Consider the following 25,587-nt stretch of genomic DNA (forward strand, 5'->3'; position numbering starts at 1 on the left):
TTACAGATAACAAAACTGAAGCATATAGGGTTAAATGACTTACCTAGTCACATAGATAGGATTTGAACTCAGACTTCCTGTGTCCAACATTCTATTCCTATATTACTTATTTGCCTATAAACCAATAAATAATTTGTTTTAATTTAAATAAGTCCCTACAATTAAAAAGTGCCTTCTTCCCTAAGATGATTCTGCTCAACCACAATTTAATACACTGACAAGTTTTGCTAGAGAGAAGCATATAATTTAGAGGCAGTACCTGAACGGTGTTCTTTGGTTTTGATTGTAAGAAAATAAAATAAATAGCAGTAACAAAAAATGCATTAAAGCTCTGTGACTTTTTTCAGTAACAAAAACATCATTTACCAATACAAAATGAAGCAAATCTATAACATCATAGAATAATCTTAGAGATTAGCCTATAATCATGTATCTAGTGTTCCAGCAACTCACGCCCAAGTGTTCATGACATCAATTCTAGCTTTCTAACCACTAGATCCTACAGCCTCTTTTACTTTTACTTTTCTCTTACTCTCATTGACTTCTATTTACTATGAAAGATCTATAGTTTACCATTTATAATTGGATACCCTCAGACTACCTATAGATCTTTTTATTAAGCTCTGTTCTGAATGTATGCTGAACAGAATCAAAACCAGAAAATTTTAAAAGTAGCTATTCCTGCCTGTTAGAAGCTGCCAATCTGAATTAAATTCACAAAATGTTACAGATGGAAAGGACTTTGGATGTTGTCTGTCTCCTCATTTCTTGAATGAGGAGAATGAATTCCGAAGAGTTTGAAGTGGTTTCCCCAATCTTACCCAAAGGTAGTCCAGGAACCAAGAATAGATGCCAGGTCTCCTACTGTGATCTTTCCACTATGACACACTCCAGATGTACTGATGGTACTACCAGTACCATCAATATAGGGATCATAGAATCACAGACTGAGAACAGGAAGGGAACTTTGAGGCCATCTTGTCCACTTCATTCTACAGAGGAAACAGAGACCCAGAGAAGTTAAATCACTTATCTGAGATCACATGTGTAGAAAGTGGTCTTAAACTCAGGTTCTCTGACTTCAAATCCAGCATCCTTTCTATTGCACATTGCTCAAGAGAATTCTGAGTGATATTCACTGTTTCTATTTGATTTTGCAAGTAAGGAATTTGAGGTCCATAGAGGATACAAAAACTTCCCAAGATGACAAAGAGAGTAAATAACAAAGCCAAGATTTGGATCCAGGTCTTCTGATTCAATGTTTTTGTCTTCCAACAATTCGGTGAGGTAGGCAGTATAAGTATTATTATTTACATTTTACAGGTAAAGAAATTGATGAGAGAGATTTGGTGAAACATAGTAAGTGTCTTAACTGGGACTGGAATATAGGCCTTTTGATTCCAAGTTCAATATATTTTGCAATAAACCAGAGATTGTTACTGCTAAAATTAGGAACCCAACTAATTCCATTTGTCTTCAAAATAGCTCATCTGCCTTTTTTTACCTAAATATTTATCAAACTCTTTCAGAAACCAAGAATAACAACAGTTTAGTGCCTAAGTACCACCCCAATTTCTGGATGGATGGGAGGTGGAGATGCTGTGCCCAGACTGAAAAGCTTGCATCTGGCTGTGCTGAGTATGATCCGACCAAGAATGGTAAGAATGTGTCCCCTTTTTAGAACCACATAAGGAGGGTAAATTTTCTTTTCTGCCTTTTCAGTAGTACTAGGTAATTTCTTTCTTTCTTTCTTTCTTTCTTTCTTTCTTTCTTTCTTTCTTTCTTTCTTTCTTTCTTTCTTTCTTTCTTTCTTTCTTTTTGACTGAGACAATTGGGGTTAAGTGACTTGCCCAGGGTCACACAGCTAGGAAGTGTTAAGTGTCTGAGACCACATTTGAACTCAGGTCCTCTTGACTTCAGGGCTAGTGCTCTATCCACTGCACCACCTAGCTGCCCCCAATACCAGGTAATTTCATACATTCATCCATCATCTTTGAGTGTCCCCATAGGCAATTTATATTTTCTCAACTGATAAATTTTGTTTAAGTCTTGAGGACTAGGAAGGGAGGAAAACCACCGATATGAATAAATGTAACGTGTTATTTTAAAGAGAAAATGTGTGAATATCCTCATGTCCACATTGTCTATACTTTCTTTCCATGTCTTTTTATGTATGTGTTGCCTCCCCCATTAGAATGGGAACTCCTCGAAGGCAGCAGCTATTTTTATTTTTTCATATCCCAGCAATTAACTCAGTGTCTGGCATATTACTCAGTGCTTATTAGCATTCAATAAATGTTTATTGATTGACTCCTTCCTCCTTTCCTCTTTCAACTGAGTTTTCTTCATAGTTGTTATATTATAATATGAGTATATGGATTGGCAAAGTATAGGATGATTGCTGATAGTACATACCCCGTTACTTACTATTATGAGTTACCACAATCACACACAATTTTGAGAATCTGCACTGCCTTAGTATCAGTTCCTGTCTTACACTTGCAAGAATGAGCACTGGACTCAATTCCATATTCTGTCCTCTGGAAGACCAGAATAATAGAATTCACCAATGTGGCCCTAATTTCAAAATATTGCTAACTTCAGTATTAGTATCTGGTGCTCACAGTACTGATAGGTCTCAATTCTGTCAGTGCGTTAAGGGGATGTCTACCTAAAGCATCTGAAAACTTCCCCCAGCAGAATGGGAGGATGAGAACAATTTGTTCCAATGGCTATGAAAGTAGCTTAAGTGAAGCTTACTCAGATATCAAAGAATTTAAGATCTTCCATTTCATTTTAGGCCATAGACAGTTATCTTATGTCCTGCCACTGGACTTCAATGATTGTAGAAGAGAGAATAAGAAGAGAAGAATAAGCAACTGACTTACTTCAATCCAAATTAAGACACTGATGTCATTTGTCCTGTTTGAAAACTAAGGATGAGCAACACCTGGAGCTCATCTACTTATCTAAGAGCTCATCTACTTATCTAAGAGCAGTCTACTTTATCTCCATTGGGCTGATCTGGGTAACAGGATCTTTTAGCAATAAACCACAACATAAAAAGGAAGTTAATACAAGAAAGTACTCTTTCTTAGGTGGAGATAAAATGTCACCTCTGCCTATGGGAAGTTCTGCTACCTGGGTACATGACCTTAGGCAATCTACTTCAACCCTGAACTTTAATTGACTCTTCTGTAAAATAAAGAAATGATTTTAGATCATAGATTATTAATCTGGAGTTCAGGAAATTCCAAGGGGGTTCATAGATTTTGGGGGTTTGTGAACTTAGAAAAAAAGTATGTGTTTATTTTCTAACCTTAGTATTTCTTTCAATTATGAATTTTTTTAAAGAGTACAATTATTTTCTTTTTCTTGCAAGGAAATTGGGATTAAGTGACTTGTATAGGGTCACACAGCTAATAAGATGCCTCCTAACTTTAGGGACAGTGTTCTATCTACTGAACCATCTAGCTGCCCCAATTCATCACTATTTCGAAATGGAATCCATAGTTGTCACCAGACTAGCCAAATTATCCATGACACAAAAAGATTAAGAACTCCTACCCTTTCAGCTTTAACACAATTACATTAAAGGGCATTAGGTTTGGACTTAAAAGACTGTCCCTAAGTTCAAATCCCAGATTTGCCACTTACCTGTAAGCCTTTGTAATTCACTCACCTTTGGGCTTCAGTTTCTTCATCTATGAAATAAAGACATCAAATTCTGTCTCTGCCAGCCTGAAATCTATTATTCTGTCTTTGAGACAATGATCATCAATTCAATCAATCTTTTAAGTGGGGCAGTTTTCATGAAGAGGAATATTGCTTTCAGAATCAGAGAGCTGAAGGTTGTACTGGAGGTATTCTGCTCTCATCAAAGACTGTGTTCATTTCAAGGCATAAGGATGATGTCCAGAGGAGGGCTAGTAGGATAGTGAGAGGCTTTGAATTTCATACAAGGATCAGTTGAAGGAACTGGGAGTATTTAGCCTGGAGAAGACTGCATTGTGGGGGAAAGGAGGAAATAAAATGATAACTGTCTTTTAGTATTTTGGGGGGGGTATGGAAGGGTTAGATTTATTCTATTTAGTCTCAAAGGGACCAACCAGAAGCAATGGTTGCAAAGTTGCCAATTAAGATACCATGTCAATAAAACCTTTCTAATTATCCAAGAGTGGAATGGGCTGCCTTCTTAGAGGTCTTCACGCAGAGGCTGAACAAATTGGATATATTTTCATATATGAGTTAGACTAGATGGCTGCTGAAATCCCTTTCAACTCTCAAATTCTATGATGATTCTGGATTACTGTACTGTTCAGGCTTGGGTCTGGAAATATAAAGACAAAAACAAGATATTTCTTGTCCTTAAGTAGTTACTGGTCTTCTCGGGTGAGGAGGAGAGGGGGTCTAGATATACACAGATAAAATTTAATCTAAGGTAATTCAAAGGGGAAGAGAGCCCTAACAACTAGGAACAAGAAGAAAGTGTCTAGGAATTTCCAGCAAGTAAGCTAGGAATTCCTAGGGGAGATAAAAATCATAGGGGAAGAGGAGTTGACATTTTGGAAGATAAGGAAGAAGAGATGACCAGCTTCATTGTAATATACTCTGTGTGTCTTTGTGTCTATGTAGGTCTGTGATGGGGGGAGAGGGAAAGAGAGAGCAAGAGCAAGAGCAAGAGTGAGATCAAGAGCAAGAGCGAGAGTGAGAGGTAGGGAGGGGGAAGAGGGAAAAGAGAGAAGGAAGGAGGAAGGGAGGGAAGGAGAGAGGTAACATTAAAGGTAAAAAAAACAAAAAGGCTGAAGCCAAAATATGGAAAACTTGAATTGCTGAGCTGAGTTTGTATTTTATCCTAGAGGCAATAGGAACTACTGAAGATTTTTGAGCAGGAAACTTCTATAGTTAGACCTAAGTCTTATGACAATAATTTTGACAATTGTGTGGTTGGTAGACATAAGAAGAAGATGGGGAGAAACTGGAAAGAGCTTAATTAAGAGGTTATTATAATAGTGGTATTATAACTGTCTAGGTGACTGGTGATGAGGGGCCAAACTAAAAGATAAAGGCTTTATCTGTAGAAAGAAGGGAGCAGATATTAGAGATTGTATCAACAAAATTTGGCAGTTAATTGGGATTGGACATAGTGTTAGGATGGCATATTGAAAAAGAAAGAGTTAAAAATGACTCAGAGTTTCTGATCGTGAATGACTGGAAAGATATCAACACCCTCAATAGAAACAGAGAAGTTTAAAGGACGGGCAGGCTTAGAGGAAAACATAATAAATAATCTTTTGGACATGATGAATTTGAGATGCTAGCAGAACCTCCAGGTAGAGCTATTCAGCCGTCAGAAATACAGTAAAAAGATAAAGATTATATATATAGATTTATAATTTAAATATAAAGAGATAATGAGTGAAACCATGAGAGGTTAAGCTCTCCAAGAGGGAGATAGTATAGTTAAAAAAAATAGAAGAAGGGGACATCCACACTAAAGAGACAGGAAGAAGAATGAGGAATAAGTAAGGAAAATGAAGGCGTAATCATACTAAGTGAGAACCTTATTATGGAAGCCAAGTATACCTGGTTACTAAGAAGGATTAGACAATAGTGTCAATAGATTGAGAGATCAAGTAAAAAGAGAATGGAGAAAATGTCATCGGGTTAGTAATTAAAAGATGATTAGTGACCTTGGAGAGAGCTCTTTAAGTAGAAAGGTGGGGTAAGACCAAATTGCAAAGTTTTGAATATAGAGATGGAGGGGACTTCCAAATCAATGTGATCACAGCTTCTTTTGAGTATAAGAACTCAATAAATACTTACTGATTGACAATTAAACCATCCCTATCTGAGTGTCCCTTTGATGAGGATCATACAGTGAGAGAGGTAGATATCTTGTTCATTACTGGGAGAATCCCCCAGTTGAGACAGTAAACATTCTGTATGATTCTGGCATGAGGAAAGAAAGATACCCCCTCCCCCATTCACTTATTACCAGACTAACCTTGGTGAAGGATTGTATTTGTGTGAAAATTAATGGCTGACCATGGTACCAATTCTGTTTCATGGTTAGAGAAGATGAGTGTTGGTAATTGAACACAATAGAACAAAGAAGCCAGCATGGTCTTGTCAAGAGGAAGACCTGAGTTCAAATTTGGACTCAGATATTTACCTGGCTCATAGTTTCTTCATCTGTAAAATGATCTGGAGAAGGAAATGGCAAACCACTCCAGTATTTCTGCCAAGAAAACCCCAAATAAGATCATGAACAATCAGACATGACAGGGGAAAAAAAAAAAAACCACTGAACAAGGGAACAAGGTCTACAAAGCTGACTCTCGTAAAAACCTTATGAGTTGATGTTCTGTCATTAGTAAGGGAGTGGAAAGGGCCCTGGCTCTGGAGTCAAATTCTCCCTCTGACATTTACAAGCTGTACGATGTTAGATAAGACATTTTAAGCTTCTTGGGTCTCAGTTTCCTCAATTACAAAATGAGAGGAGTGGAATAAATAGTCTTTTAGATCCCTACTTCCTCTAGATCAATTATCCTCTGCTCTCCATTTTATACTTAAGGAAATTGAGGTTCAGATGCTTCAACAGCTTGCTCAGGAGTCCATAATGAGGTCTGAAATAGGATTTAGCCTCGGAGCTTCCTGACCCTAAGCAATGCAAAGCAAATCAATAGTACTGAGTAGCATCTATAAGTGTCTGTGCTAAGGCACTGTTCTCCTTCAGTCTTGTCTTTCTCATGTTAAACATGTCCAGTTCCTTCAACCAATGGCATGTCTCAGCTTACCTTTCCCAGTCACTTTGCCCTAAAATAAGCCTGTGTCATTAGAAACCAACAGCTTCTACAAGAAGAGAAATTAGGAGAAGTGATAGTGATGAATAAAGGGAAAGAAAAAATGGAAAGCTAACGAGTGGGTGCTTGAAAGCCATAGCATATAGATCTGGTACTCCAAAAAAAAAAAAAAAATCCACCCCCAGCTCAAGTCTGTTCAGAAATGATGTGCAGGAGGTGACAAGGAGCCAACAGCAGTGTCAGGAAATCAGTGATTCACTAGTTCCCTGAGTCACTAATTCCCACTTTTAGACCATAATTCTTCTTCATTATATAATATAAAGAGCAAATTACCTATTCTGCCTTGTGAATTAGCACATATCCACATGCTTCAGTCTTAAATGAATTGGAGTAAATCATTCATCTCCCCTGTTTCTTTTGCTTTAGGTTTCCCATGGAATCTAGGGGTATAGAAGCTAGAGTGCTAACTTCAGGCAATGGCTAGCATCTCTTAGCCAGGCAAAGTGGGACTCAGCAGGAAAAGGAAGGGCTAGGGATAGTGAGTGAGCATACATATGGGCAGAGGAGAGCTTTCAGACTGCTGAAAATATTGACGGGCCCCCAAATTGAGAATTCTTTAACAGAAAGATTTTAAGCACTGTTTTTTTCTTCTTCTCACTATTATCCTTTTGTTATGCTACCTTTTTTTTGATGAAAAGCTTCCACATCCCTTAGGTGTTTGTCTCTGGGGTTTGCCCAGTTTGCTTTTATGTTTATTTTGTTTTTCTGGTTTTTCATTTCAGCTTCAAAGAAGCCTCTTCCTCCCACTCCTGAAGACAACCGGGTGAGTAAAGCCTTAGGGTTTTTGCAATGGTTTGACACCCACCACAAGAGTCTGGATGCATGTTTCCCCTCTATGTTTTCTCTCTCTACTCCTTTTTTCTTGGAAACTGGCTAAAAACTGCAACCAATTTCAATTCAATTCAGATCACTTAAGTGGATTTCTTGTGTTCATATTAATTCATTTGATGATCGAGTACAGTGTAATAAAAAGAACATTGGATTAAATGGTTTAAAATCAGAAGACTTAATCTTTAGGCCTACCTCCACCACTGAATTTGCTCTGTGACTCAGACTCTGTCTTAATTTCCTTATGTATAAATGTATAAAATGGTGATTACTTCACAGTAAGGATCACACAAAAGGATCAAAAATAATTAATTTAAAGGACTGTCATTACACATGGCTTTATAAGCATGGGTTGTTATGATTATCAAATTAAAGTAAAATTGACCTCACTATACAGCGTATGTTCAATAAGCATTTATTGATCACAGTGTACCCTCTGAGCAAATAATATTCCTTTACATTCATATAACTTGTCAAATCTTCATTTGTTGCTACTAATTCTGATATAACATCTCTCTTCCACTGTTTTCAAGTTCATCAGGTCTCTTGTTGACCCTTGCCAGTCACTTGATTGGGGAGAGAGTCCAATCTACAGGTAAAATACATGGTCTGAGTTCTTAAGGACCTTACAGATGAATTGGAAAGAGAAAACCCACACAGACACAGATGGGCAACAATAAAAAAGCAAAAAATCAAAAGTAACCAGTCCCTTATCATTTAACTCTGAAAGGCGATATCTTATCGATATCTCAAACTGAGTATGTCCCCAAAATAATTCACTATCTTTCTCCCAAGTTTCCCCTATTCCCAATGATCTTATTTCAGTTGAAGGTACATCTATTCTCTCAGTCACCCAAGATTAAACTTCAGAGAAATCCTCAATACTTCACTCTCACAATACCCAACCTGTTATCAAATCTTGTCATTTGTACTCTCACAGGATCACATGTATGTACCCTTCTCTTCACTCAACCAGCAACCACTCCAGTTTAGACCCTCACTCCCTCTTGCTTGGATTATTGAAACAGCCATTTAATTCTAATCTATGGTCCACTCAACTGCCAAAGTAATGTTCTTAAAGTGCAGTTCTGATGGCCATGCACCTATGTAATAAACTCTAGAGTCTAGTAGCTCCCTATTACCTCCAGTATCAAATACAAAGTCTTCTGGAGGGTATTTAAAAGTTCTTTACCACCTGATTCCTTCCTACCTTTATAGTCTTTGTAATACTTTACTCTCCTTGTTGAACCCCAGCTAACTGGTTTAGTTGCTGTTTCTTAAATCCAACACTCCTCTTGTGTGTGCCTTTGGACTAGCTATCTGCCATGCCCATTACCTATAATGCTTTCATTCCTCACTTCTGCTGTTTATTTTCTCTGTCTCTCTCCAAGAATCAGCTCCAATCTCATCTTCTAAAGCCTTTTTCCAGGTCTCTTCCCCCATCCCCCAGCTGTCCCTGCTTTCCCCACTGAAATTACCTTCCACCCACTATGCATATATTTTATGTGTGCCTAGTTATTTACATGTTGTCTGCCACATTAGATAATGAGCTTCTTGAGAAATTATTTTTGTCTTTCTTCATATCCTCAGAATTTAGCACAGTACTTGGCATGTGATAAGTTTCTTAAATGATTTTGATGTAATTTTTGATATTTTGATATATAAGATGATATGAGCACATAACAAAGCTAATTTTCTTGATATAGCCTTGTAGACTTTTCCTTACTAAGGGCAGTGAAAATATTTATAATTCCAGATAGCTTCTCTAATACCACATGGAGAATTCTTTCTCTATTGTTTCAATCAAACTGATTCTGCCTCTTTATGCTTCCTGAGGCAGAGAAGCTTTCTGCCCATTTCTCTCCAAGCAGAAGAATGACATTATAAAATTGGCATGTCCCCAGGTGAACAAACCCTGAATCACCACACTGAGAGAATAAGCCCATCTTCTTGGCAAGAACTATACCAGTTATTCTGGAAAAAAAATTCTTTCTACTCTTTTCTCTAAATGCCACATATAAAGTTTCACAACCTTCTTGGCAACGCCTTGCAGAAATTCACCCCGCTCCCTCCCCCTTAGTTTGGTACAGTGGAATAAGGCAATGGATTTAATCAGAATACCTGTGTTTGAACCCTTGACCTTTCATTTACTACTTTGGCAAGACATTTCGCCCTCTGGGACTCAGTTTCCCTCTGTTTTTTAAAAATCTTTCTAACTTGTCTTTGCTTGTTATATTTTCAGACATTTTTATTAAAAAACTCTTTTTAGAACAGAATTGATGCAGCTTCTCACAGTCTGACTCCTGGAGTTTGGAATCATAACTAAATGAGAGGGTTAGATGATTTCTAAAGTGTCATTCACTTCTGACAATTCTCCCTATCCCCATTTCCTTAATTCTCTTTCTCTCTTCTTTTCCCTTTCTCTCACTTCCCCTTTCCTTCCTTCCCTTTAAATTCCTTTCTTTTCCCTTCTTTCCTCCCCTTCTTTTTTCTCTTTCCTTCTTTTCTGTCTCCAATCTTCCTTTCCTTCCCTTCCCTTCTTTTCCCTTTCTTTTACTCCTTATCCTTTTTCTCTCTTCTTAATAATTTTCATTTCTTCAACTTTGAGCCATAGAATTTGTGACTCCACATCTTTCTCTTCTCTGTCCTACCTCTGGCTAGCCACTGGGGCTAGCATTTGTGATGTGTTTTTAAACACACACACACACACACACACACACACACACACACACATTCCTTTTGAGTTAAATAAACCTTGTCAGGTGGGAGAAATTACAGTATTGAAAAATAAGGTCTGCAAAATGTGATTAGGAAACACGGTGTTGGAATACAATGTAACTATGAACATGATTTTGCCTTTCAATTTGTCAGCAATTTAGCTTCATGCAAATAAATGTTTCAGTGCATTCAGCTAGTTCCCAATATTCTCTAATACAAAACAACAATAATAGGGAGGGGAAAAGGAAGATCCTCTCAAATCCCTTTACTTCATTTTTGTAGGTTGTTTCAACCTCTTTCTCCCCTAAATTTCTTTAATTCCACCCTCTGATGACAAACACAGATAATTGATTTTGAGTTTTGTCTTCCTTTCTTTGACTCTAACCTGTCTCCTTCTACGAAATTTATTCCAGAGCAGGGGCTTGAATAAAAGACAGTCTAGAAGAAGGAGAAGCAAACAGAAAAAAAGAGTAGAGCTGAAAAGGACCTTAGAACCTAGAGTATTATAAGTGGGAGGATCTTAGAACAATATGTTTGATTTGAGAAGAATCTTAAAATAGGAATGCCCTGGCCAATGCAGGAATTAGTTTTGCTTGACTTTGTTTATTTGTTACCAAGGTTTTGTTTTTCTTTCTTCTTTCTCACTGGGTTATAGGTAGAAGGAAGAAGGAAAAATAAAAGCTCAATAATTGAAAAAGATAAAATTTAGTTTAAAAAAATCTTCAGAAAAGAAAGGATGTAGGTCAAAGACTATGAAGTGTTTGTGCCTGAAGGATCCTTAGGATCATAGAATCATTGATTTGGAATAGAAAAATCTTTGAAGATCATATAATCCAACTCATTTTACAGGGAACTGAGGTATAAATAGAACTCACCCAAGTTCACACAGTTGGTAATTGACAGAGTTGAGATTTAAACTTAGATATTTAGACTTCAACACCCATGCACTTTTTCTACTGGATTATAATGTCACAGAATATAGAGCAGAGAATGTCACATCTGGAAGGGGATCTGAGAACATTTTTACAAGTCTTCCCAGGTTTCTCTGAAACCATCTCCTTCACCATTTCTTACAGGATATTAGTATTTCATTACATTCATGTACCATAATTTGTTCAGCCATTTTCTAATTGATGGATATTCCCTCAATTTTCTATCTTCAACCACTGTAAATGACACTCTAAATGGTTCTATATACATGGATCTTTTCCTTCTTTCTCTGACTTCTTTGAGATATAGACTTAACAGTAACATTGCTGTATGAACAGTTTCATAGTTTAATTATTTTTTCTTCAGTTGTAAAATGAGGCTTTAGAATATATGAAGAATGTCAGAGCTGGCTGGAACATTAGAATATAGTTTGTGAGAAAGAGCTGGAAGTAATCTCTTAAAATCAATGATAGGGCAAGAAGGATAGCTGGAAAAGATCTTGGAGCATAGCATAGAACATTAGGGTTAGAAGAAACTTAAGATAGACTGTCATTTTACATGGAATGTTAGAGATCCTCAAGGGATTTTTGAGACCATCTAAACTATAACTCCCTCATTTTACAATTGAAGAACTGAAGGCCCAAAGAATAGTAATTTGCACAAGATCAGATGGTTAGAAACCCAAGTCTTTTACTCTGATCTTGTGCCCTTTCCCTTTTTCTTTTCTTTTAAAATAACCTCATTAAAGAGAAAAAAACAGCAAAGACAATGGATAATAACAAAGAGAATCAACAATCCACTGAGAGATCGAAAATTGAATATAAGCCTTTGTAAAGAGCATGATGCTTCAGAAAGAATGAATGTGACTTGGTTTATAATCCAATATAGACTCAACTATCAGCATATAAACTGCCCGGGCTTCACTGTGAGCACAAATTACAGTGAGAAGGGCGGCAAGCTCCACTTATTTGGCTCTTAAGTGCATGGTAATCTCTGAGCCTCCTGCTACTATCAATCCTCTTCATGTCATAAGGGGATTTCTTCTATTCCTGAACTAGCTCCTCATTTCCCACTTTCACTTCTTGCTCAAAACCCATATTATTGACCTCCAGTTCCCACCCACTCTTCTTCCTGGATTCTTTGCATTCAGATTCACTGTGAAAAGGAACACAGGTTCCAAATTCTTCCCTAACCTGATGCTTAAGAAAATATCATATTGCCTCCTTTAGATTTTCATTGTTAGTCATTTTCAGCTTCTTGTTTTCACTACTAGTAACTAAAGGTATTGTAGTCAAGAGTTTTAAATAAGAAAGAAGGAAAAGCTTTAAAATTTAATTCATTTTGATTCACAAATACTTAATTACCTATTCAATGCCAGGTTCTGTATAAGGATATTTCAATCTGATGCTGGGGAGAAGGCATGTTTACACCTTCCCACCAAAAAAAAACAAACAAACAAACAAACAAACAAAAAAAACAAACCTTAAGATAAAGGGGAAAAGAAAAAAAGTTCTAACAAAATGCTGAGAGGAATTTGAAGCGGACATCTTAGTCTGTGGGGATGGTTTCATTGAGGAGATGGTTACTGAATTAACCACAAAGATTGTAAAGATTTCAACTGATGGAGAGAGGGATGGGGTTAATTTTACAGTGGGAGAGGGGGAAGCTTGAGGAAAGGCATAGAGAAAGAGAGGGGTTTTGTCTTAGCTCCTCTCTTCATTTTTTTTTTTCCATTCTTGTACCTGAATGATCCTTTCCTAAATTCTTTATTTTTTCTTTTAAATCCTACATTTTTCAGTAGATCCTAATCCCCTCATCTCTTTTTTAAATTTAATTTTATTGTATTTTCCGCTCTAAATTTTTTGCCTCTCCCTCTTCCTCACCCATTGAAAAAGCCAGAAAAATAAAACCTGTTGCGAACATGCGCCTCACTTTTTTTTTCCTTTGATCAAGATAGAGAATTCTGGAAATCCCCTCTTAATCCCACTATAGACCCCAGAAAGAAACCATGGGTATTAATGAGGACCCACAAAACCTAAGTTCGGTTTGTTTCCATCTTAAGTGTTAGGCATGATGAATACTGAGGTTCTGTGATCTCAGAGGAAACTCCATACTGGTATTGCAGCCAGTGTCCTACTTCTTCAAGAAGAAAGCAAAAAGCCAATTATCTTTAAAATGCCCCTTGGTTCTAACTATGCTGTCAAACCAAACAAAGAATTTGCAGATGGTTTTAGCTGATGTCCAAATGCGTTGTTCAAAGTTTGTTACTCTCATGTTGTCAGAAAATGAATCTAAATTTCAGTTCAGGGACTGGATAACCACATTCAAAATCTGAACCTCTTAATTCTGTCTTTATTTTATTCTTCCCTCATGACAGCGGTCATTGAGAGAACCTGAAGAAGCCCTTGTCATTGCCTTGTATGACTACAACACAAATGATCCCCAGGAACTCACCTTACAAAGCAATGAAGAGTATTACCTCCTTGACAATTCAGAAATCCATTGGTGGAGAGTGCAAGATAAGAACGGGTAAAGTATCTTTTTAATCTGATTCCCAAAACTCAAAGTAATAGAAGGGGACGTTGGAATGCTTCCTCTAACCCTACTAACTTTGATGACTACTTTGGATTAAGAAAGAAGAGGAGCAGTGGAAAGTACAAGGGATGGGGGAAAGGACAGAAAAAGAAGGAAAACAGAATCATAAATAGGATAGACCATGGAGACTTTATCCAGATAATTTAAAGGGCACTGACAAAATTTCATCCTCTGCATCAGTAGCCAAGAAATCTTATATATTGCCTTGGGTTATACTAGGATATGTTTCATCCCAGCCCAGACCTGCCTACCCAGCAGCCAGCAGCCCTTTAGCAGTCTAAAAACCTTTCAATATTCTATCCTGCTTCTTTCCCCTAAACTCCTCTACTTTTACTTCTATATAGAACAAATATTGCTAATTATAGCTCTGAAAGTAGAGAAGAGGTTTGTTTCTTTCTTAGAAATAGGAAAGGCCCGCTGTAAGCACTGAGTTGGCCCCTGACTAGGCTGAAAGTTTCCTGAGTTTTTCCATTGACACCCATAGTTTAGGGACTTTGAAACTCATAACAGTCTTATTGAATCTGGTTACATCAATATTTGGGCATGGTTGAAGATATACCACACAGAGGGTCATTTGTTTTGGCAGAAAGAAAAAGAAATACTATGCTGTATAGTTTTTTGTCCTCTTCTTAATGTAGCCACCAAAGATGTACTTCTGTTAATGTTCTCTTCTGAGACTTTGTGGCATGGAGATGACAGTTCTTGAAAACTATGCCGATTGAGCAGAAATTCCAAGAGGTTTTGCCAACCTGGGAAAGTTGTTGTTGTTGTTGTTTTTAAGATTTTCAATAGATTATTGATTCTGCAAGTCTATTGGTTCTGACAGTATCCAATATGAGGAGAGAGCAGGATTCTTGAGACTGGCCATGTCCCTTTCTCACCCTAACCATTTCCAGTGATTCCAATCATGAACCATCCATATATCTGCCTGCTCTATGCAACCAGAGTTTGTCACAGAGGATATTAAAGAGAATGGGGTTCCTTTTGTCCTTGCAAGCATAAGAAGAAGGCACACTGATTGTCCAGCAGTTATTAAAATTTTGGCATTAAAATACTGGAAAATCTCACATAAATCCTTCTCTTAAATATAGATAAATGACTGAAATTTGAAAATGGTATAAATTTGGGGATGTCTAATTCAGATTTTAGCCCCTACTTGACTGATTTATACCAAGGCCAAATAATATATAAACATTTGAAAATTTGTCTTATTTTTTAGACTAAGAAGCTGGGGCTAGAGCTAGGTACAGATGCATGTTATTAGTACAGAAGAACTCAAAACCAGATCTCCTGACTCTTCATTAAGTGTTCATTCCTTGCTTCATTAACTTTTCTTCAAATTCTACTTAGGGAGATGTTCAGTACCTGATCAATGGAAGCAATTTGAGATACTGGCAAGAACAATGGGGTTGGTGCCAAAAGACCTGAGGTCAAGACTCACACTAGCTATGTTGCCACAAGCAAATCACTTAAAGTTTTGGAGCCTCAGCTTCCTCATCTGTCTAATGGGAATAATAATCTTTGCCAGACTGTGTTCATTAACTATTTAAGAGTCCACCAGTTGTTAGTTTTTATGAACAACTGCTGTGTGCTTAAATTGTTAATGAAGCCAGCCTGATACCAGCTGGTTTAGCTATTTTTGGACATTTGGCTGAAATACTTGAGGCATTACCAGTATTCTTTGGTTCTGTCAGGGAGTTCTACCAGTAAAGGAAATTTGATACCAAAAAAATGGCTATTAGTACAAAATGGTAAATTCTTATTTATTTCTAAGTTTTAGGAATGACAATCAACTTGCCTTTTTATTTTGTTGACCTTATTATTGTTGCCAACTCTGATCTTGATGCAAATTCTGCATTTGTGACTTGCCCAAGATCACACAGCTAGTATGTAGCAAGTATTGGAGGCTGTATTTGAATTCAGGTCCTCCTGAGCCCACAGCTGGTGCTCTATCCACAGCCTACCAAGCTGCCTGCTGATGCAAATTATAAAAAATTCATATATTATATTTGCAATCCAAATCATGAACCATGAGTCTATTCTCCTACATAATGATTGATGGCATTGATCATTTAAGCCAGGGATAGAACCTTTTTTTTCTGCTAAGGGCAATTTAGATATTTATAACATCATTTTCAGACCACACAAAATTATCAACTTTAAAAATCAAGCAGTGGGGGCAGCTAAGTGGCACAGTGGATAGAGCACTAGCCCTGAAGTCAGGAGGACCTGAGTTCAAATCTGGTCTCAGACACTTAATACTTCCTGGCTGTGTGACCCTGGGTAAGTCACTTACCCTCAATTGCCTCAGCCAAAAAAAAAAAAAAAAAAAAGAATCAAGTAGTGGAGGGTTGTTGTTCATAGTTTTCAGCTCATCATTACCTGCAGTTGCCTTGGCAGGACCCAACCAAATGATTTTGCAGGCAATATACAGCCCATGTGCCAGACATTCCCTATATCTGTCTCAAAAATCTTGGTGGAAAATGTATCAAGGAGAAGAGGGCAATCAATGGTATCAAAGTCATGAGGATTGAGAAGAAGCCTTTGGATTTGCCATTTGAAATCACTTGTGAGCTTTGGAGAAAAGCCAGATTTAAGGGGTTAAAGAGAATGTGAGAGGAGAATAAGTGGAGACGCCTATTCTCAACAACATTCTCAAAGTGTTTAGCTACAAAGGACATCATGGATATAGGATGATTGTAAGAAGGGATGGAAAGATCAAGTGATAGTTTTTTGGGGAAGACATGAGCATGTTTATAGGTAATAAAGAAGATGCCAATAGGGAAAGATTGAGCAGAAATGACAGAGAAAAAATAACAGTTGGGGCAATCTTTTGGAGCAAGACAGGATAGAATGGAATCACTAATGCAGACAGAGATTGGGGTTTCATGTTACACAGGGATCACAAATTTCTACTGGCATATTTTTGCTTTCCATCCTTTCAAAGAACTATGGAATACTAGAGTTGGAAGGGACCTTAAAAGATCTTATAATCTGGTCCTTGCCCCAGGGAATAAATCCCATCAGACATCTGGTAATACAATAGATAGAATATTGGCCTGAAGTCATTAAAATCTAAATTCAAATTTGGTCTCAGATACTTACTAGCAGTATGACCCTAATAAGTCCCTTAACCTCTCTCTTTACCCCAGTTTCCTCAACTATAAGATAGGTGTGGTAATAGCATCTACCTTTCATGGTTGTTATAAGGATCAAATGAGATATTTGTAATTAAGTTTCAGTCAGTGAAGATCAAATGAGATAATATTTGTAAAACACTACACAGCCTCTGGAAGGCACTATTTGCGTTAAAAAATATATATATATATTTATTCCTTTCCCTTTTTCCTTTCCTTCCTGCTTAATCCAATGACATGGGCCTCTTGCTAGCATGGGACTCCACTAGCAGTCCAATCCATCTCTTCCCTTCAGCATTTACTCTGGCTGTCCATTTATTCTTGAAATGTTCTCCCTCCTCATCTCTGATTCCTGGCTTCCCTGATTCATTTAGGTTCCAACTAAAATCCTATCTTCTACGGGAAGTCTTTCCCAGCCCTCTTAATACTCGAGCCTTTCCTCTATTAATTATTTCCTGTTTATCTTGTTTAAAGATTGTTTATACATTTTTGTTTGCTTGTTGTTGTTTCCCCTTTTTGAGGACAGGGAATGTCCTTTGCCTTTCTTTATATACCCAGCACTTAGCATAGTGCCTGTCACATTATGGGCACACAATAAATGTTTATTGACTGATTCAATATTTAAAGAACCTGAGTTGTAAGGTCAGCCAGATACTGGCTGATGATGAGTTGGTAGTAAAAGTAAATAATCAAATGAGATTAATCAGCCTACTCATGGTCACAGAGTTTTAAGTGTCAGAGACAGAATTCAAACCCAAGTGTTCTGGTTTAGGTCCAAGGTTTTCTTTTATTCTCTCTCTCCTTTTTTCCCCCTTTTTCTCTCCTTTCTTCTCTTTATCCCCCTTCCTTCCCCCCCATTTACTTTCCCTTTCTCTTTCTTTTCTTCTCCCTTTCTTTTCCTTTTTTTCTTCCCTTACCCTTTTTGTACAACCTATTCTTTAAAAAAAATTAATGTCTTTTGTCATTACATAAATCACTTCCACCCCCTTCCTCTTGTAAGAAAGAAAAATGGTTAAGCAAAACCAACACAGCTCCATGTTCGGCAGGTTATGTAACATTCTGCACTCACACTTCTTTACCTAGATATTTACTGAAATGCTAATTTTTAATTCCTTCTTTTTTGTAAAATGCTTTAAGGATAGGAATAGCTGTACCAAAGTCTTTGAAAATTCAGCCTTCCCATGACCTAAACAAACTGTAACTCTGGCTCTATTCATTCTAAAAGAGGCAGCTACATGATGCAGTGGAAAGAGTGCTGGGTCTAGCACTTATGTTCAGATGTGACCTCAAGCACTTACTAGGTATGACCCTGCAAAAGTCACTTAACCTCTGTCTGCCTCAATTGTAAAATAGGGATGATAGAACCAACCTCCCAATATTGTCAGGACCAAATGAAATAATGTTTGTAAAATATTTTAGCATAATGTCTAGCACATTGTAGGAACTTAATAAATAAACCTTCCCTTATGTATATATTATCACCTTTGATAGAATGTAAACTTCTAGAATGTAATTATGTGTGCATTTATCTCTCTAACTAGATCAAAAGGTTTTTAAAACCAGGAGATGCATTTTGTACTTTTATAGTTCAAATCTAGCCTTATTTACTAGCTATATGAACCCTACACAAATTACTTAACCTCTGCCTACCTCAGTTGTAAAATGGGGATAAAAATAGTAGCTATTTTGTAAGATTGTGGTGAGGAGCAAATGAAATAATATTTGTATTTCACTTAGTATCATGTGTATTTTATAACAGGTACTTAATAAATGCTTGTTTCCTTCCAATAAGGTTATTCTCAGTTTTTGAACAAAATGAAAAGAAACAAAGCTAGTTCCTGAACAGTCAAATTTCAACAGGAAGATGAAACTATCTGATCTCCCAAAAGCCTTCTATATAGAGATCTGACATTTTCTGCCACATACATTCAAAATATGTAGATTTAAAAAAAAAAAAAGAATTCAAGATGTGTTTTCCTTTGGGGGTGGGTAATCCAGATAGGGAAAGAAACTTCCAGTAGAAAAAAGATCAGATTTGGAATAAAAAACATGGGTTCTAATCTCAGGTAGTAATCTATGTGACCTTAGGCACATCATTGCTTAGTTTCCTATAATTTTACTATATATTTAAAATACTATTTCCAGGGAGTAGTGAGTCATGGGTCTGTTCCTTACACCAAGTATTCCATCCAATCTTACAGGAGATAAAGACAGTGCTTAGATCAAAACCTAGGTGTGAGAGGTTCTTGGTGACTAAGCAACAGACCATAAAGACCCAAAATTAAAGTTTTGTTTTGTAGTTAACTTACCAAGGAATTCTGGGTTAGTAACATTTTCTTTGGATCTAAACTCCAACAACCTGAGGCTAATGGAATAAATGGCCCATAACTTACAGGAGAAAGACTGAGAGAAAGGTTGAGCTTATCCATATACAGAGAAATAGAGGCTATTATTCAGGTTATTTAGGCAAAAAATAAACAATAAAAAAAACCACATCTTTCCTTCAAAAATTTGAAAAATGGGGCAAAAAGTATTATGTTTAAAGCCTGTTCCCTTAGCTTATAGTACTCCCCTCAGAGATTTTGCACACACACACACACACACACACACACACACACACACACATACACACACACTTACATGTCTTTCCAATTAAAATATGAGTTTCTTGAGGGTGGCGATTGTACAGTGCCTTGTGCAAAGCATTTAATAAATGCTTTTTTACTGACTATGACATATCACACATCATTATAAAAAGGCAAATTCAGTCATCCATGTTGCTAAATAATTGGATATTTAGTATAAGAGGAAAAGTATATTATAAGAGAAAAAACATTGGCCCAGAGGTCAGGCAAGCTGGATTCTGCCACTAGCTGTGAAACCAATAGCTTCCCCTCTTTGTGTCTCAGTGTCCTTCTTGTAAAATGAAGGGTTAAACTAGAACATTCCCTCTGACTTTATTATTCAATAAAAAAAGTTACAAATGATAACTATATTTTGCAGGGAATAGAAAGTTGAGCCTGGTCAGGAAGACTTGAATTCAAATTCAGCCTCAGAAATTTACTAGCTGTGTGACCCTAATAAAGTTCCTCTGTCCTCTTTTATAAAATGGAAATAATAATAGCTCTTACATCCCAAGGTTATTGAGAGGAGCAAATGAGAAAAATTTGTAAAATGCATAGTACAATGCCTGACTTAGTTTGTTTAATAAATGCTTTTCCCTTTCCCCAGCTGGTTTTCTTCTCCATGGAAGACTTTGTAGAGCCAGGCTATTTCTGTTAAATTCTTCAAGTGATTGTTCTCCATTTAATTCACACAGTCAGCTAATTCTACCTCTACTCAGCAGAGTTTTTCTGATTCAGGATAAGCTTTATTAATTTCTCACTGTAAAGATTAGAGAGAACTTTAAATGCAAGCTCGCAATTATTGACTGATATTTTCTGTGAACTGTGGTTGGAAAGTCACTTTTAAAAAATATTTTAATTTGATTTCCTGAATGCAAACTTTTGGCACTGATGTGGAAAAAATAATTATCACAAAAATTTCCACAAGAAAAAAGGAAACTAATTAAACTTTCTTTTCCAATAAAGGAAATTTCATAGTGAGCCGGAAGAAGGTTATTGAAATAAAATGTCAAATTCTTGTTTAAGTTTTAGCAGTGGCAATCTACTCTCCTTTAACTTCAATTTGATCCTGTTTTTGTTGCCATTTCTGATCATGATGCAAAGCCTCTCATATTCAATATTAATATGTACATGGCCCAAATCTATTTATCTATATTTATAAATCTATCTATCTGTCTGTCCATCTGTCTGTCTGTGTACATAAAACTCACTTTTCCTTCATAGAGTCCATGAATTTTAAAATTTCTCTTGGTTTATTACTGTTGAGGTATGGGCTAAATTTTTAATGATTTCTGAGATCTCTCCTAATCTGTGATGTGAATCTGTGATGGTGCTTTAAGCGTGGAACTTTAGACATCAGTCAGAAAATGAGAGAATATTTAGGGACAAAAGGACTTTTCTAAAGTTCCCCAAATCACAGCCCTTCTCATAGAGGAGACGATACTGGTTGTCTGATCTGTTATAAGCAAGGGTAATCCAAGCTTAGAGATAGAGAAAGTTTCAAGGAGGAAGACTCATAAATGGGTCCCTCCCACAAGTTTCCCTTCTACCTTTTGGGAAAGGTTAATCTGTATATGTCACACCTTCTCCCCTACTTCCAATATCCCAATATTAAGTAACAATATCCCAGACAGGCAATGTGGCCTTAGGCAAAGGCAATTCCTTGATTGTAGATCATCTCTAGTATATTTTCCAGCTCTGTGATTTTAAAATTAATTAGGAATTTTAGTAATTTTCTAACCATGACTCATGTTTTAACAGGCATGAAGGTTATGTGCCAAGCAGTTACCTGGTAGAGAAATCTCCAAATAACCTGGAAACATATGAGTAAGATGATATTATTTGATTCTTGTGACTTTGTAATCTGATATGTACTGGTGTCCTTCCTAAGTGTTTGTTGGGGGGAGGAGGGGAGAGGGAGGCAAGGTTATACCCTCAAGTGTATATTTAAATGACATTAGCTTAAAATGAACAGACATCTTTGAAAGAGAAAAGCAGTCACAATAGAGGAGTCTGAGGGGTTTGTGTGGAAGGCAGGACCAACATTTTGCTCTAGTGTATATGGGGGAATTGGGCAGAACAAGATATGAGGTTTAAGAGAAAGATCATGTACTGACTGTACAAATTATTTCTGCTCCACCCCATGTCTCAAGTCATTCTCAATTCAATCTGTAGAAATATGGGTCCTTCCAAGTCTCATCACCCTGATTCCTCATATTCAAGGGATAGTCCTGCTTAAATGAATGGATTCATTTAAGGGAAGGGAAAAGGACATGTTGGATGGACCAGAATTACTGGTTACCCTTGAAAAGACAAGAAGAAAATTACAGGAAAAAAGTTCCATAAAAACATATCCTTGACACAGCTCAGATTCCAGGAAGTTCCCATACAATGTTTTCAAAATAAAAAAAAAATTCTATCTAGTGTGTCTATATTACGAAAGAAACAGCAAAAGTATTCTTTCCTAACCACTCTTTAGAACACTATATGTGGATATTAATTCGGAGGAAACAATGACCACCTCCCCCAGCCTCCCTCCCCAAATAAAAGTTTCACAATATAGAGCTGCAGGGTACAAAGTACTTGTCTTCTGAAAGAGCTAGAGATGTCAGTAGAATACAGACTAATGAAAACTGCTATTAAATCATTGTTGTTCTTGACAGCCCAGATATGGATGTTATTTGTTGCTGAAATTCTGATAGTATGAGCAGAGAAACACAGTAATGAAAAAATATAGGTATCATTTCCTGAAGAGGCTCTTACCCTTGGACCCATTATTATACTGATTGGCAGTGGGGTGTGTGTGTGTGTGTGTGTGTGGTGTGTGTGTGTGTGTGTGTGTGTGAGAGAGAGAGAGAGAGAGAGAGAGAGAGAGAGAGAGAGAGAGAGAGAGAGAGAGAGAACATAGTTTACTAACATGACTGGGAGGGCCATCAGCTGCAAGGATATGTGGAGTGCAAGGGGAGAAACATTTGGCCTATTTGAGTAAAATAATAGTATTCTGTTTGCCCCCAAATACATCCAAGAGATTTGATGAGGTCAAGGGAATTGTTCCAACTCTAAATCCTGTAGGTCTTTATTTTCCTCTTTGTTGATGATCAAAGGATATCAATGAAAAGTGAGAAGTTCCATCAATCATTGAAGTATTCTGTCTGTACAAGGACAAACAGTTCAAGGCATAGAAACATCAATGTCTTTTCATCCTCATGCTTGACCTTATGTTGACAGGGTCTGTTTCTACATAATAAACATAAGAGTAAACATCATGATGGCCTTAGGGACTTGGTGAGCAGTAAGATGCCCCAAATATTGAGATTTCAACTTTCACTGAATCTACCAGTTCCATTATGCTTTGTTGAAAGCTACATTCAGATTGTCACATTGACTTGACAAATTTAGGGATTTTTGTTGTTATTTAGACTAAGTAGTAATCTTTTTACCTGATTGACAGTGGTAGTCCCATGCAAACTTTAATGTATAAGTTCTTTGTAAATAGAATTTGTGCTTATATTAATGCTCCTATTGATCATGAAATGTTCCATATTAAATGACAATTCTCTCATTTCCTCCTTCCTTGCTACCATATTTTATTCAAAAAAAAAAAACAATTTTAAGGTTATTGAATCAGATGTGTGTGTGTGTGTGTGTGTGTGTGTGTGTGTGTGTGTTTCATTTTTGGTCCATACCATACATATAATTTCATCAGTATAGGAAACTCAGACGAATATGAGCTTTTTCTACCAAAGCAAACCAACTCCTGTTCTTTACTATATCATCTTAAAGAATTCCCTGGGAACATGAAGACCAAAATCTCAGAGCCAGTATGTGTTAAAAATGGAAATTGTGTCTCAGAATTCTTGACTCTAAGTCTAGGTCTCTATACACTATTCCTGTTAGCCTCTCCTACCTATGTTTTCATAACTAGAATTCCACCCTATTTCCATTCCAAATTCATCTGTTTTTCCTTTTGATTGTTGCTCTTAAAAAACATAGAGACACAAATATTTTTTATCAGTATTTGAGTCTGTGGTAAATCCAGCCTGAGTCTGTAAAAAATATGATTATTGCTATTTTAAAAAGCTATTTTATAGTCATTTAATTGGCATTAATGTTTTGAGCAGTCCCAGAAATCATCCCACATATAACCACCCACTGTGTTTTTAAATGAAAAATAAGATAAGAAAAATTAAATATTATATTATATGTGAAGGTATTATATATTTTATCTATTGCATTTGGGTAAAATGATGAAAGAAGGATAAAAACATATTATTTTTGGTCCTGATTCTTCTTTTTTATAATTATATAGTTAAATTTTCCATAATTCAAATGATGAGGACTTTTAAATTATTTTCAGGTGGTACAACAAAAGCATCAGTCGAGACAAAGCAGAAAAACTCCTTTTAGATGAGGTAAGCACAGTGACCTTGGCATTGGACTTGGGCAAGAGGGGAGAGAGAGAGAGAGAGAAAGAGAGAGAGAGAGAGAGAGAGAGAGAGAGAGAGAGAGAGAGAGAGAGAGAGAGAGAGAGAGAGAGAAAGAGAGAGAGAGAGAGAGAGAGAGAGAGAGAGAGAGAGAGAGAGAGAGAGAGATTGGTTTCCTTATACATTGTGATTGATATAAGAAACACAAATTGATTGATTCCTTGTATTAATGCAATAATTTCCATTCAAGGCAAGTATGGTCTGTGCTTATGTGCTATAGTAAAAAGAGAATATTGTCCATGTAATGTTAACGTCTCTCTGTTGTTGTTTACAAGTTATCTGGCTTTGGATAAATGTGGCTTGTCAGTTTTCTCATTGTAAAAAGAGAGCAGTGGCCCAGATGGTCTCTGAGGTTCCTTTCAACTTTAGCTTTATGATCCTATGAAAATTAATGAGGCTGGTCTCCTGTGTTGCACTGGTATAGATTAGTGCCCAATTATTACGGCCCTACTAATTGCAGATGGACCAGAGTGAACTGCAAATAATTTTGCTGTGTCTTTTTTTCTGATTATCATCATAGCCATGGCCACATCTAAGTAGTTATTTCTCAAATCCTGGCTGAGAGCCTGGTGAAGAAATGTTGATTGGCTTCAGGCTATTGGGAGAGAATTTGATATGATCACTGGAATAAGAGTCATGAGATGCCAGGAGTCAGGAGATATTAATTCTATTCCTAGACAGTAAATGTAGTGGAAAGAATGATGGATTTGTAATCAGAAGGATGAGGTTCATATTCTGATTCTTCTGCTTACTATGTGACATTGAACATACTTCATCTCTGTGGAACTCAGTTTCTTCATCTGTAGAACAAAGAGATTGGAAAAGAAACAGTTAAGTGACACAGAAAATAAAGCCTGGAGTCATCAGGAAGACCTGAGTTCAATCCTGCCCCAGACACTGTGTGATCCTGGGCAAGTCACTTAACTTGCATTTACTTAGTTTCCTCAGGCATAAAATGGAGATAATAACAGCATCTACCCGGCAGGGATACTATGAGGATAAAGTGAGATATTTGTAAAGCATTTGACAAATTTTAAAGTGCTATATAAGTGCTAGCTATCATGACCTTTAAGGTAATTTCCAGCTCCATCATCCCATGAGTCTTCACTAGAAAAAAGGAATTTTCAAGAATGATGAGCAAACTTTTCAACAATGAAGTGATTGAAGGCAATTATAATAGACTTGTGATGGAAAGAGCCACCCGCATCCACAGAGAATATGAACTATTCACTGAATGTGAATCAAAACATAATATTTTCACCTTTGTTATTGCTATTGTTTTGTTTGCTTGATTTTTTTTTCCTTTCTCATGTTTTTGTTTTCCTTTTTGATCTTTTTTTTTTTTTGCACAGTATGACAGGTATGGAAATATGTTTAGAATAATTGCACCTGTTTAATTTATCTT

The 25,587-nt window shown here is 36.7% G+C and overlaps 1 protein-coding gene across 1 annotated transcript in view; it reads left to right on the forward strand.

Moving 5' to 3' along the window:
* ITK (IL2 inducible T cell kinase) overlaps nt 1-25,587 on the forward strand; it is an 85,912-nt gene that overhangs the window by 30,832 nt on the left and 29,493 nt on the right. Inside the window, exons 4-8 of the mRNA XM_051978794.1 lie at nt 1,530-1,658; nt 7,589-7,629; nt 13,720-13,871; nt 21,460-21,525; nt 24,056-24,110. Coding sequence (XP_051834754.1) covers nt 1,530-1,658; nt 7,589-7,629; nt 13,720-13,871; nt 21,460-21,525; nt 24,056-24,110 — 443 coding nt within the window. The remainder of the gene's footprint in view (nt 1-1,529; nt 1,659-7,588; nt 7,630-13,719; nt 13,872-21,459; nt 21,526-24,055; nt 24,111-25,587) is intronic.

This window comes from Antechinus flavipes, chromosome 2 (genome assembly GCF_016432865.1).
Source record: "Antechinus flavipes isolate AdamAnt ecotype Samford, QLD, Australia chromosome 2, AdamAnt_v2, whole genome shotgun sequence".
Lineage (NCBI taxonomy): Eukaryota > Metazoa > Chordata > Mammalia > Dasyuromorphia > Dasyuridae > Antechinus > Antechinus flavipes.